The 13,188-nt window shown below is 38.6% G+C and overlaps 1 protein-coding gene across 1 annotated transcript in view; it reads left to right on the top strand.

Moving 5' to 3' along the window:
* Positions 1-1,307, top strand: part of CREM (cAMP responsive element modulator) — a 32,238-nt gene extending 30,931 nt beyond the window's left edge. The window contains exon 8 of the mRNA XM_057398878.1: positions 1,148-1,307. Coding sequence (XP_057254861.1) covers positions 1,148-1,151 — 4 coding nt within the window. The 3' untranslated portion in view covers positions 1,152-1,307. The remainder of the gene's footprint in view (positions 1-1,147) is intronic.
* The last annotated feature ends 11,881 nt before the right edge of the window (positions 1,308-13,188 follow it).

Below are 13,188 nucleotides of genomic sequence, written 5' to 3'. Positions count from 1 at the left end.
TAGTGTAAATACCAGAAAGAAGCTGTCTGTTGTAGGGCTGCTCTTTACTTAAATTTCTTTTAGTATATAGGCTGTTTGATTTGTTAGGGTCTGAATATCAAAATTCAGTATTGAATTCTAAATACTTTATATTCTAGATTCTGGCCAGTTGTAGACAGTTGCCTATAGCAAAGGCTTGATGGTATAGTTCTTTTTACACTTTCTGCAAAATGCTGAGAGGAAGTAAAGATGACTTAAAGAGGAAGGCTTTCTAATAAACAGTAACTATCTGCTGATTCATGGGGTTCCATGGGGTGCCTGTAGGTGAGAGCTGAAGATCTTTAAAATAAACCCTTGCTTAAACCAAATTACAGTTCTGGTGAATGAAATACACGCCAACTTTCCATTGTGCTTTGAAAGAAAACAGTGCTTATGCAGAATTGCTTCTGGGTATTCCTTTAATTCAGGAATGATCTAATTGTTTGTTGGCCAGTACAGTCTATGAGCAAAGTATTTGGGAGCTTTGCTGGAATTAGCAGCATCATTCCCTTACTGATGTGGTAGGAAAAAAGGCTTAGTTCCTACTTAATCGGGTTCTCGGGGGGGGGGGGGAAGTATGTGTGTATGGAGTGGGGGGAGGGATGGGATCATATAACTGAAGTCACTGAGACTTCCTCACTTAATTTAAACTGAATTCACATTTAACCCAATCTTTACTCTGACACCAGTGGGGTAGGGTGTGTGTATATATATATTTTTTTTTACTTTAAAAAAAAAATTATTATTTAATTTGTCTGTTTGTTTTGCTTTCCCAAATTACTTGAAATACGTGGAATAACTTTCTCGAATCTTTCTGAAAATCCCACTAGGTACCTACGTGAGACCATTTGCAGAAACCACTTCCCACAGCCCCATCAGTTGATTTAAAAGGAAACAGGCTGCCTTTTGGACCCACAGGCTCTGCTGCAGGCCTGGAACAAAAGTAAAGTCAACTCTGAAATATCTGCATCACTGTGAAAATACATCTTAAGTGTTAAAGTCAGCAGAAGTCAAAGTTTCTATTAAAGTTGGACAAGTACAGTCTGCAGCCTCTAGACAGCAACAAGTGTCCAGCAAATTGTTTGTTGTGGCTCTGTCACCAGAATCTGTTTTTATTTTTTTGTTACAGGTAGGCATTGCACCTGACTCAAGGGATTTTGAAACTTAAGAGGAAGAAACTTGGGCATGTAGTACATGTCTCCACAGTAAAAGCGTTTCTTTATCTTCACAATAGTATTTGGTATTAACTGTAGTTAGAAATTTTATAGGAGAAATCCTTGTCTATTCCACGTCTGTGTTGTCAACAGTCATTCCCTTGCTAATTCTTTTAAAGCATTTGATTAATGTTTATTTTTTATTTAAATATTTACTTGAGTGTGGGTGGTGCTTTGTTAATAATGAGAGCTAACTGCTCTTGGTCATTCTGGAAAACTCCCATTTGATTTATCTATCTACACGAGGGAAAAGTATCCTGCTTCAGAAAAGCCAACTGCACAGAACCTGGCTCATTTAGATAAGACTAGGGAAAAAAAATAAAGTTTATGATGTACATAATTCTTCCATGCTCAGTAATTCAGTTTGGTATAGTATTAATTTGACAGAATTAGCCACAGACATTTCTGTATTTTAAAGTAAAAATGAGTTTGTTGGTGAATAAGAACATTTAAAATTAAAGTCAGTAAATTAGAACGAAGATGTGTCTTATGAGGGAAATAACTTATTTGAAAATGAGCAAAGGAAGATCTGCACGTATGCCAAGAATCTGTTATCCAATTGCTACTGCAGAAATTACTACATAAAACAACAAATCTAGTAGCGAGTTGGTTTGACAGATGTGCATTGAAAACTTTGTGAGAGAATTCCCCGAGAGTAAAAGAAGATTAGAAGGAAAAGTCAGTGTACCACCAGGGATTGTCAGAGAAATAATACCAAAATGCTTAAGTGAGATGGGACTGCAGGAGCCTGGGTCACTGTATATCAGTATATCAGAAGATTAAAGCAATAAATAGGGTATATGCTAGGATACACAAATTAGTTTAGATTATAAAGGAAAATAAATCATACTAAGTCTTCCTTCAGTTTGTTTCCTCTTTTAAGGGTCAATGTAGCCCTCAAGTTTTAGATCGGTGTGGGACTCATTTCGTTCAACATCAGTGTCATGTTTCTGAAGGTATATCAGCACTGGAATCCAAAGTAGATGCACATGTGCTATGAATGAGAATTTTCCTTTTGACTTGCTGTCCACCAAGCTCGCATTTGTGCGTGTAAGTCCTGTGCTTGCTAGTGCTCCTCTCTCAGGGCAGAAAAGGTGAAATTGTTGCTTACTCTTCATGAAACAAATTGAAGTTTGACTGGGGGCTGAATCTGTAACTGCTAAAGTTCTTGTGAGGTGACACTAACACATTTTGTAAGTTGTGCTGCCTAACATTCTGGGCAAAACTGCTTGTGTTTGTAGAATGGCACCCGCTTTTTGGATACCAGGTCAAGAAAAGGTCAGTTTATATTGGTTGCATTGAACTTCTTAGAGTAAATCTTAATCTAAATCAGTTACTGTTATTTTTACTGAGGATATATTTTGATGGGAGAAACTACTTTCTGGATTTTATCTGTCTCTTCACTTTGTGACCAGTTTTGGTTTACCAAAAGGCCAAACAATCTTGTTGCAGAGAATTACCATGTGGATCAGACGCTGAGCTCAAAGTATTTCCTTCAGTGACAATGGCTGGAAAAACTGTCCCTTTGACTTTATTCATGTCTCCTTCTTTGTGATATAGATATGATAGATCTATCCTTTTTCCTAGAAGTACCATCATCTAAAATCGTACAGTGCAAGTGTGCAAACTGTTGGGTTTTGTGCAAGGTTTGTGATGTGGCTGTCAATCACATACCCAAGGAAACACAGTACCAGTGCCTGTTGTGGTTCATGTGTGTACTGGGACTTGCACTCTGTCCTCATTTTGCTGCTTCAGTTCCCAGTTGAATCAGGCTCTGGGTTCAGTATTCTTTCCAAAGAACTTCTCAACCACAAGATTAAAACCCACCTTCTGTCTTGTTGCATGTGTGTGGTGGTTTAATGCCTTTTCCCACATTTTGATGCTGTTTCTGCTCTCAGAGGCTGCTAAGAATCTGCAAATAGCAACTGAAGAGGTGTTCAGTCTTAATTATCTTACTCAATCACAGTCTCGTTTGACAAGGCTGGGAAGCACCTACTTCTCTGTTAAAAACATAGCTCTGAGCACTGGATACCAGTATAATTTCCAGAGGAATCTGATTCCAGTTCAGATTTGTGAAGCAGAGTCCCTGGTATGGTTCAGGAGAAAGGCCTTTTGAACACAGTATTATTCTTAATACAGAAACATTAAATGAATCTGAGTTTGTTTACTACTAAAGAATCTGAGCACTACCCAAGCTTTGATTTATCAGAGCCAGGACTTTTTTTTTTTTTTTCAGTACCAGGAAAGAAAAGACTGAAATTCTTGTGATTTTCATTCTGTAAGAAAACTGCATCCCTGCGTTATCACTTGCTGAAGCCATGCAGCTGTTTGCAGATTTCTTTGTGATAGATAGCTGGAGGATTTGCTTTTACTTTATAGAAAGCTATATCCAAGACTGCATGGATGTTGTTTTGTTTTTCAAATAGAATTTCACAGAGCTCAGGGGAAATGGTCTCTTGAAAAATGTCTTCAACATCCTAGAGTTGTGGGTGATGAGGAATGTAATAGTCAGCTTCCTCTTAAGGTACAGCTTTGAGTCATAGCTGTTTTCTTCCCCATCTAAATGGAGTGGGGAGCAGAGTTATAAAGAGAAGCCTCTAGGTTATCTGAGCAGAGCTGTCTGTTAACTGTGTTAAACAGCCTCAGCTGTTGTGATCTGGAAAAAAGGGATTAAAATAAGTATATTGTGTGAGTAGGTGTGGGTTTGGCTTCTTTGGTGGTTTGTTTGGTTGTTTGGTTTGGTTGTTGGGTTTTTTGGGGGGAGTGGGAGGTGTGATTATCACTTTCCATGGATTTTTCTGTTTGCAAGAATAACTGTAGCATTTTCTGCCTGCACTGATGGAGTCCTAAGGAATGCAAGCTCTCTTGTGTCTCACTTGTTCTCCAGGGTTTTCCTTTCCTTGTCAAACATAATCGCTTATGTAGTACCATTCTCCTGCAGACATCAGTGTAGTAGCTAAATCCACTGTGATCTTTTTCTGAATGAAGTATCACTTAAAAGAAGACAAAAGGATCTGCTCAGCTTCTGGTTTGGATTGTCTCATTTTGCCCACTTTTCTGTTTAAAATCCACTTGGTGTTCATGTATGTGGGGGTGTACATGACAGAAATGTATTGAATGCTGAGCAGTTCAGCAGCTGATAGAAGTTGCTGCATTTTGATTGTTAGCATTTTTGTATAAAATATTGTCTTATGGGGAGAGGGTTTAATTTGGTTGGGGATTATTTTTTTTAAGGCACTATGAGGCTCTTCTGGATGAGGGATAACAATAATTTCATTATTCCAGCAAAAACTATGTTAATTCTAATATTTGCTTTATTTAAACACTGAGGAAAATGAGAGCAGTTTGATAGTATCTCATGCAGACTGGCAATGGCAGGTAGCAAAAATCAGTTAATTCTTCTTCTGTCTCTAATGAATCTTTTTCAGTTCATTTTCTCAGGTTTCTGGGTGTTTTCCTACTGCAGAGGTAGAGCTTTCTTCTTGCAAATTGCTTGGTAGACATAGTTATGAAGCAGAAGCTGTGGATATGCACAAAGTCTCAAAGAGAAAGAGGGTAATAGGAGAGTTGAATGCAGTGTGTAGACTAAGAAAAAAAACAACTTCATTGTATTCTGCATGACTTGAATGGAAAAAACAGCGAAGGAAGTGTCTTTGTTATAGTAACTGCTGAGGTTTTTCCTCTCCTTTAATAGCCGTATCAGTGGAATCGGGTGTGATTAATACATCTCGTGAATGGAATTATAACTATAAAAATGGCACAAATCAGAAATCTGGTTACCTAGCCAAGCCATTGTTTTAGTTTTGTGGTTTCAAAGATACAATTTCCAAATGGCCTTGAATGAGGCTTTTAATGGTCTTATTTTCATGATTCCTACACACATGCTCTCCTCCTCCCTCCCTCTCCCCGTCCCCCCTGCCAAACGTGGTTGTGCTTATACTAGGTAGAAGCTGCTGAGGAGTTTAACAAAAGGAGTTGGGACCATCGTGCCTGCTTTTTTCAGAGTAGATCTCTAAAGATTTTATTTATTTATTTGTTTGTTTTCGGCAAGGTATTTATTATGTTTCCAGCTTTCATTAATTCTTACAGAAGCAAGAGAACTCCAAACACATTTTTACATTTTATGCATACTGAAGTGTTTGCTGGATGAAATCAGTTTTGGAGAATTAGATTCTCAAAGGCCCTGGTTGTATGAGCTAACAGTTTTCAGAACTTTGTCAGATGCCATACAAACAAGAAAATGCTTAAATCCTTACACAACTGCCTCTTTACCAGTGAAGTTCTCACTTGCTTCATCTTAATCTTTTTTCCTGTAAAATGACAGCTAGGCGCTCATATCTGTGTCTGATTTCCTTCTAGTATATTTTGAACGTGATGGTCAATTTCAGTTAAAGTTGATAGATATGTCAAAGATCTCTCAAGCTCATGAAAATTGGTGGTTACCAAAGAGGGCATGGACTTGCGGAATGAAAAGCTACATTGTAAGCTTTGTTAGATATAAGAAAACCTACTTGGAATTCTCTCCTGTTAGATTTCAGAGAATTAATTCACTGATTGTAAGTGAAATGAGGTTTCATTAGTTTTATTGCAGACAACTATTTCTATTTTGGGGGGCTGAACATAATTTCCATGGAATACACTGTATTTATTTAAAAAGGTAATCTGTTCCTAGAGAAAGTGTATTTCATTAGAAAGCTTAAATACCTTGCAGACCTAAGCTATTGGGTCTGAAGTTGTTCTCTGCCTGTTCACTAAGCCAACAGTAGTTAACTAAAGGACAGTGGAACGTACCCAGATAGAACACTTGCTGGATGCTGTCCCAGGTTTGAACAGTTACTGACAATATTGCACACTTCAGCTAGGAAAGTACGTTAAAAATAGTTTGGATTTGAAATACAGTATTTACAATAAAAAATGCTCACTGCCTTTATAGTTGCATTGTAGTAGCTTTGAGTAGAGAGTCTGGTGGTAGTTCACGGTTAAATTTGAAATGCTGGTAATTTCTGACGTTTTGGGTTAAATGCAAAGCAAAAAGATGTTTTTTCCAGCTGTTTCAGAGTGACACCTTGTGGAGTGTAAATGTCTACACTTATTTCCAAACTGATTAAGCAGCCAAGTGATATTACAGAAGCAAAATATTTCTTGTATCCTGTGATACAAGGGGAGGGTGATGGAAAGTGGGGGGTTCTGTGGCTATTGAGAACAAAACCTCATTTTTCCTGCTGTTCCTGTATTAATATGTAGTGAGTAATTATTTATAATTTGATAGCCTTCTAAGAGGAAAAAAATCATATTGACAAATTGTCAATATGTTTTGAAATTTAATGGTGTGAATGGAAAAGGAAATAATGCAATTTTAATTCAGTCACATGGACATAATAATTTTGGAAATAGAAGAGGGGATACAAAGTGGGAATACAGAAAATATGAAAAGAAAAGGCACAGTGATGAAGAAAATCCATTCTTCAGGCTGGATAGATTTCACTTTTCTAATTGCTCACTTCTTCATTACAACCATGAATATGTAATATTCTACCCCATAGTCACATATGCAAGCATCTGGCTGTATGCATAGGTTATACTCAGGACTTTGCAGTGTTTTGTCATAGCTCCTGTGAAGTCAGAACAGAGCACCTAAACTGATTTTTCCTTATTCAAGATAATTAGCCACATACATGAGATGTGATCTCAAGATCTAGAACAGCAAGTGAATTTCCATATTGTAAGTTAACGGGCTTGTTCTATGAATAATGAAAAGATACATGGTTTCAGAATTAATGTTATTGTGAGGTTCATGGAAATATTTATATAATCTAATTAACAGCTAAATTAGTTACTAATACCATGCAATTTCAAGTCATAAATGTAATATTAACTTATTAACTTAAGTAATATTAAATTATTAACTTAAGTCACAGTTTAAAGCGGTTCTTAAATTTCGTGTTGCAACTGAGATGCTCCTGAGAGGGTCAGTATCCACCTGCATTGTAGTGTATGACTGCAAAGTTTATAAAGTAGATTTGCTGTCCCAGCTTTTCCAGTGTAGGTGGTTTCACCCGTGTTGGACCTGGTTGTATATCTTCCCCAGACTGGGGCATTCCCGAGTTTAGAAATGTTATGCTCAAACAACATTTAACATCAGCTCTTGCTGTTTGAGTAGGTCAGTTGGTTTCACAGACAAAGCCCTTCTGTTTCCAGTATGCCTCCCCTTCTCCCCATTTCCGAGAGTAAAAGAAGTACGTGCTACATTTCTTTAGCCAATATTTTAGCCCTGCAAATGCTGAAGTCTTCTGCTTGGTCTCCAGCATCTGCTATTAGTGCCCTGGGGATCTGAAACGGATTTTCCCACAGTTGATCTCTTTTCTAACAGCAGAGGTCTCACTGTCTGACTTGAAAACATAGGAGGGGAGAGGAGAAACTGCTCGGGCGAATACTCACCGCAGTATCTGTAGGCTTCAGGTCAGAGACATCTCACAGGCACACTTATACCAGATATACTCAATAAATGACTGACAACAGAACCTGTGGTCTCTACTGGACATTTTTACTGGACAATTTAAACAGGTTATTCTTCCTTCTGCAAGCATCACTTTCTATCAACTCCTTTGGGTTGTTTTTTGTTTTTGTTTTTTTTTTTTCCCCAAAGGCATCTCTGGGATTGATGGCTTTTGTAGTGGAGTTTGACCCAGCTGCTTCTAGGTAACAGTGTTCTGTTTCTTTAGAAAGATTGCCAGCTTCCACCTTTGGAAATGGAACTCATTACTCTTCTTTGTACACACTTCATGCTGAGGGAATGGCTACAGGGATGTCAAAGAGCTTTTTCAAGTGTACTAAGGTAAAATAAAAGCATATGATCAAATCTGAAGGTAGGAGAAGCTTCCCCTCAGCAAGAAGAGCACCCCAGTAATAAAATCACCAACACTGTGCTTTAAAGCTTCATAACAGACTTTAGATCTGGTCAAAGCTTTTCCTTACCCACTGTTCTGCCCCCTGCAAAGGTTTTGAAAATACAAAATTTCAACTGTACAGCCAGTCTAAAGAGTCTGAAAGAATCACTTTACAGCAGGTTATGTAAAAAGTCTGATTCCAGAATGCTGAAACTCTAAGAAAATAAATCTAGTGCATACATGGCTTTATTATGCACCACAGAAAGATTATATTTAGGAGAGAGGAAAACATGATTAACAGTGTCAACATAAACTTAATTTTTGGTTAGGGTACAGCGCAATTTCATTTGTCTGAAATACTCCTGGAAAAATCTTTCATATACAGAAAAAAAATTGACTAATTTATAAGGATTTATGCAATTGCACATGATAAACTGTGTGTAAATCAAACAGCAAACACGAGTCTAAAATTAGTGTCCCTTATGAAGAGGCACAATGATCAAGTATGTAGGTCACATTTTAGAGATTATTTATCCGGGATCTTGGGCAGATGCCTAGTAAAGTGAAACACATTTAATGGAATTGCTGATATAAAAATAATCCTATTAAAATAAAACATTAACTTTGTGGTAATATAGAAAAGTGGTGTAAGAACACCAGCTTGGTCTTAAAATACATACTTGATAGGTTAATTTCCTTATCAAAGGAATAAAATCTCTTTGTAAGCACAATGATTAATACATTTTAAATGTGATTAAAGATTATGTTCTGGATGAATTTATCTGCTTTGAATCTTTAGCAATGTAATGCAAGATAAAAGGTAATAAGAATCCAGGGAATGCAGCTGGTACACAAACAGGTGATGCTTGGTATGTGACATTGAAACCAAATCAGCAGGTTTTGTTTGCTCATGTCAGTCAATAACTGTAGCAGAAAGCCTGGGCCTGGCAGCAGCTTTTCCATGAAAACCCACAGATTCTACATTAAAGTTGTTGTCATCTATTTTTTTTTTAAGTTATTTACATAAAACACAACAACAACCAAGCAACTGAACAGCAAACATAAAAAAAAAAAATAACAAAAAAATTAACCAACTAGACCTTCCCCAACAAATAAAAAACCCAAAGTTTTTCTGTTTTTCTTACTCAGTAGGTACCTGAGGAAAAATTAAGACGTGTACTGGAACAAATGAGATGGGAAAAAATAGTAGCGCCTACTGTAGGCAATACGAATGGTACAAAATGAATCTGCTCTATCTGGTTCTCCTTCAGCGCTCCTGAAGCAGACTGTATCCAATGATGAGAGAAGCAGAACTGCCTGAAGAACAGAGGGCTTCACATCTGGAACTTGAACTGTGGGTTTACTTGTGCCCTGTGACTGCAGAGGCTCTAAAGGAGGCAAAATCTTAAAAAGCATCCCATGTTGATGGTACTACAATGGGAAATAGTATTACCTTAAAAGCCAGACATTAAGTCATTCAGTAAATTGTTGCTCACCTAGATATCTGATATATGGTAACTGGATCTTTCAATGCTCATAGGCTTTCTACTCAGTACATGACCACTTACATGAAAATTTGGGAATGTTTATAGGAGGAGACATGGAGAGTCCAAGACTTCTTTCTCTGGACTCTTTGACAAGTTTCTTAATTGTCTGAAGTAGTATTTATTTTATCTAAAAATGGACATCTGAAATCTAGGTGTTCCTCTGTAGTCTAATTCTTTATTTCAGTGGGATAGCAGGCAGTGTTTCCACAGTGCAGTCTGTAACTCTCTGAGGATGGAATTACTTGCCCTTCATGAAGTTCCCTTCCTTCCACTGAATATACAAGCAGTTCAGAGAAGAGCTAGGAAGAGAGAGCTGGCTTTACAGTAGCTAAACTTAGTCAAGATACACCCAACACCAAAATAATAAATTCCTGACCTTTCTAAAGAGAGAGCAACTTCCATCTTGAAAGAAAAAAATGTGAGAGGAACAGCTATAGTAAGGAAGTGGAGATATCTGAATAAAACGTGTTCAATTTTGGTCACTTATTCATTGTTGGCAATGGTATGTAAATGAGAATTCAGTGTTACCTGTGAAACAGTCTCACAATAAAAACCCAAGACTCTTCACAAGATATTTTTCTGTTGTTAGGGAGGAAGGCTTAAAATTGAACATTGTACAAACTGTATACCGCAAGGAAGTTCCCCAGCCCATGTCTCTAGTCTAACCTAGTTTACTATTTAAATTTATTTGGATTCCAGATGTCAACTTCAAAAGTTATGTTATTTAGATGAACAACATAAATTAATAATCAGTGCAGATCTGAGAATGTTTGAAGTTATTTTTGTCTTCAGTTGCAGTACCACTTGTCACTGATGCTGGCAGCTTTAGGACACGTGTGATTACTTCTCTGTGCAGATGGAAACCTAGTTGTTATCCTGTGTTTAAGTGTATGCATTCAGTCTTACTAGTACCTACAAAAGAACTCTTAACTTAGAGTTATGGATCTGCTTCTGCAGTTCTTTTGTGACCTGTTCCATCCCACCTGGAATCCAGTGGTTGTCTTATGCTCTGCAATTTCTGTGTGTTATCCTCTGCACCTCATCGTTCTGTTTACTTGCACTGATTTGCATTAGTAGGTAGGATAGCAAAGGATTTTAATTGGTGATGCCCAGTACATATGGATACAGAAATATAGAGCAGTTGTTAAAATAAGACTGTTCCAGAAGTTTTCAGTAGAAGTGGGTGTCATTTTGGTTCATACGGTTAAATTACATAATAAGGTTGCAACACATGAGCAGTAACTATAGGACTCTAGGATACTCAGTAAGATCAGGGTGGAAGTAACCCTGGTATAAAGAGTTACAAAACTGAGCTCCTTAGTTGCCAAAGAGAGATGAGTTTGTACATTTCTCCCTCAGAAAATCCCACAGGCACTGAGTGTCTACTGGCACCCCATCAGCACCTCAGTACTTTCTTCAGCAGTTTTTCCCTTTGTTACGCAGAGGAAACTGGTCAGTGCCTCCTGCTATGGCTTGCTAAAAATACTTGTTTTGTGATGGAATAATGTTTCATCCTTTTTCTTTTAACAAGACCCAAAGTCAAAACAAACAAAAACATATAAGAAGCCCCAAACGGAGCATAAACTGCCAGTGAAAGCTTCTGATGTGATAGCCCAGAAGTACGAGATCCTGCAATGCTTATAACATTGAACTTCCCTGTGACATCTTCCATTGGCCTCTTTTGACCTGAAGAGCCCAATGGATATGATGTTTCTGTGCTGCTGTACTGGACAGAATGCAACTCCAGTGTGAACTCAAGGCAAAGGGACTATGACCTGTGGATGAGCCTACACAGCAGCAGCACATCACAGAGTGTCTGTGGCTGTGGATAAGGCCATATGAGAGCAGGAATATCTCAAAGCATCTGTGGCTGTGGTTGTCTGTGCTGCAGCAGGCATACTTCTGAAGGGATTGTGGCACAAGGGTAAGATCATGCTGGAGAAGGTACACTTGAAGTATCGGTGGCTGTGGATAACTCCATTCTGCAGCAGCCCTGAAGCATCAGTGCCTGCCCATGAGGTCATGCTGGAGCACTTCAAAGCATGTGGCCATGGATAAGTCTACAACAGAGCAGGTACACCCTAAGAAACTGCAGTGTGTGGGTAAGTCCAAGATGGACCAGGAGAAAGTGGGAGGGCTTCACTGCAATTTTAAACCCTATAATCTGGCCCAGAGAGGCCAGGGGTGGAGGTTGTAAAGGAAATACCTTTAAATTGTTGTAACCTGGGATCTGAGTTGCATGTTATAGGAATTACTATAGCAGCAACCACCCAAGGCGGTGAAGACAAGCCTTAGAGAAGCAGTAGAAGTGCAGCAGTGACCTGACCTGAGCTGGTTTTGGTGCCCAGTAACTCCATGCAACACACAACCTCTCCTGTCCTAAATGACCATCACAACAGGTGGAGTCCCAAGTCATGGAGTAAATGAGCTCAATGGACATTTTACAGGGCAGATACATAGACTAAGGGAATGGTATCTGTGTATTACATCAAAGGATGGGAAGGGGAGTGGTGGCTAATGAAGATGTACTGGATAGTGTGGGACCTAAGCATGATGTAAATGGTATGGAATAAGGGGCGGAAAATGGGCTGGTTTTGGTCAGGATAGAGTTAATTTTCTCCAGAGGCTATGTTTTGGATTTGTACTGAACACTGTGTTAATACTGAGATGTTTTCATTACTGCTGAACAGCAATTACACAGCTTCGAGGCCTTTTCTGCCTCTCACAGCACACCACCAGTGAGCAGGCTAGGGGTGCACAAGAAGCTGGAGGGGACACAGCCAGGACAGCTGACCCCAATTGACTCAAGGATATTCCAGACCATATGTTGTCGTGGTCAGTATATAAAGCTGTGTGGAGAAGAAGGAAGGAGGTGGGGGGAAGCATTCTCTTCTTTCATGTGGAATTCAGGAAACTTGGAGTCAACTATAAGGAAGCTAATATTGAATTCTTCCAGGCTTCACTTTTTCTACAGGTGTGTGAAAGTAATTCTTCTAGGACTCCCATGCCAAGGGTTCTCATAAAAGTAATATTGCATAATCTCAAAGGTGTTAGTGAGAACTGAGAGAGCTTTGCCTTTGTGGGCCCTTCCTCAAAGGCTAAATCATCTCAAATTGATTATAATTGGTTACTGCCTGATGTAATATGTTTTTGTTAGGTTTTGTGCAGGGAGCAGCCAAATAATATCCTTTTCAACCTTCTCTATTGCATCACCTCCTCCAGCACTGAAGAAGATTGCTAGAAGTCAGGACTAGCATGTCATTAGAACTTGAGAAGTAGAATCCCACAGCTTGCAACTTCTGCATGTCTAAGCAATAGTAAGCTGGAGTGGGTGGGTGACTGTAGTCAGTGAGCTGTTAGTATTTTTTTCCTCAGAAGTGGCATCAGAAGATGTTAAGTTTCACTTGGTTACACAAGCCTCTCATTTCCAGCTGAACTTTGTCTTGTCAAAAATATGTAACACCTTCTCTGACAGAACACTGTGGCTCTAATTTTCCTTCCTTTTCAAAATGACACAAGCAG

This window comes from Pezoporus wallicus, unplaced genomic scaffold (assembly GCF_028554395.1).
Source record: "Pezoporus wallicus isolate ANWC-B61680 ecotype Strahan unplaced genomic scaffold, APGP_CSIRO_Pwel_v1 contig_7866, whole genome shotgun sequence".
In the NCBI taxonomy this organism is placed as follows: Eukaryota; Metazoa; Chordata; class Aves; order Psittaciformes; family Psittacidae; genus Pezoporus; species Pezoporus wallicus.
This window is presented reverse-complemented; position numbering and strand designations above follow the sequence as displayed.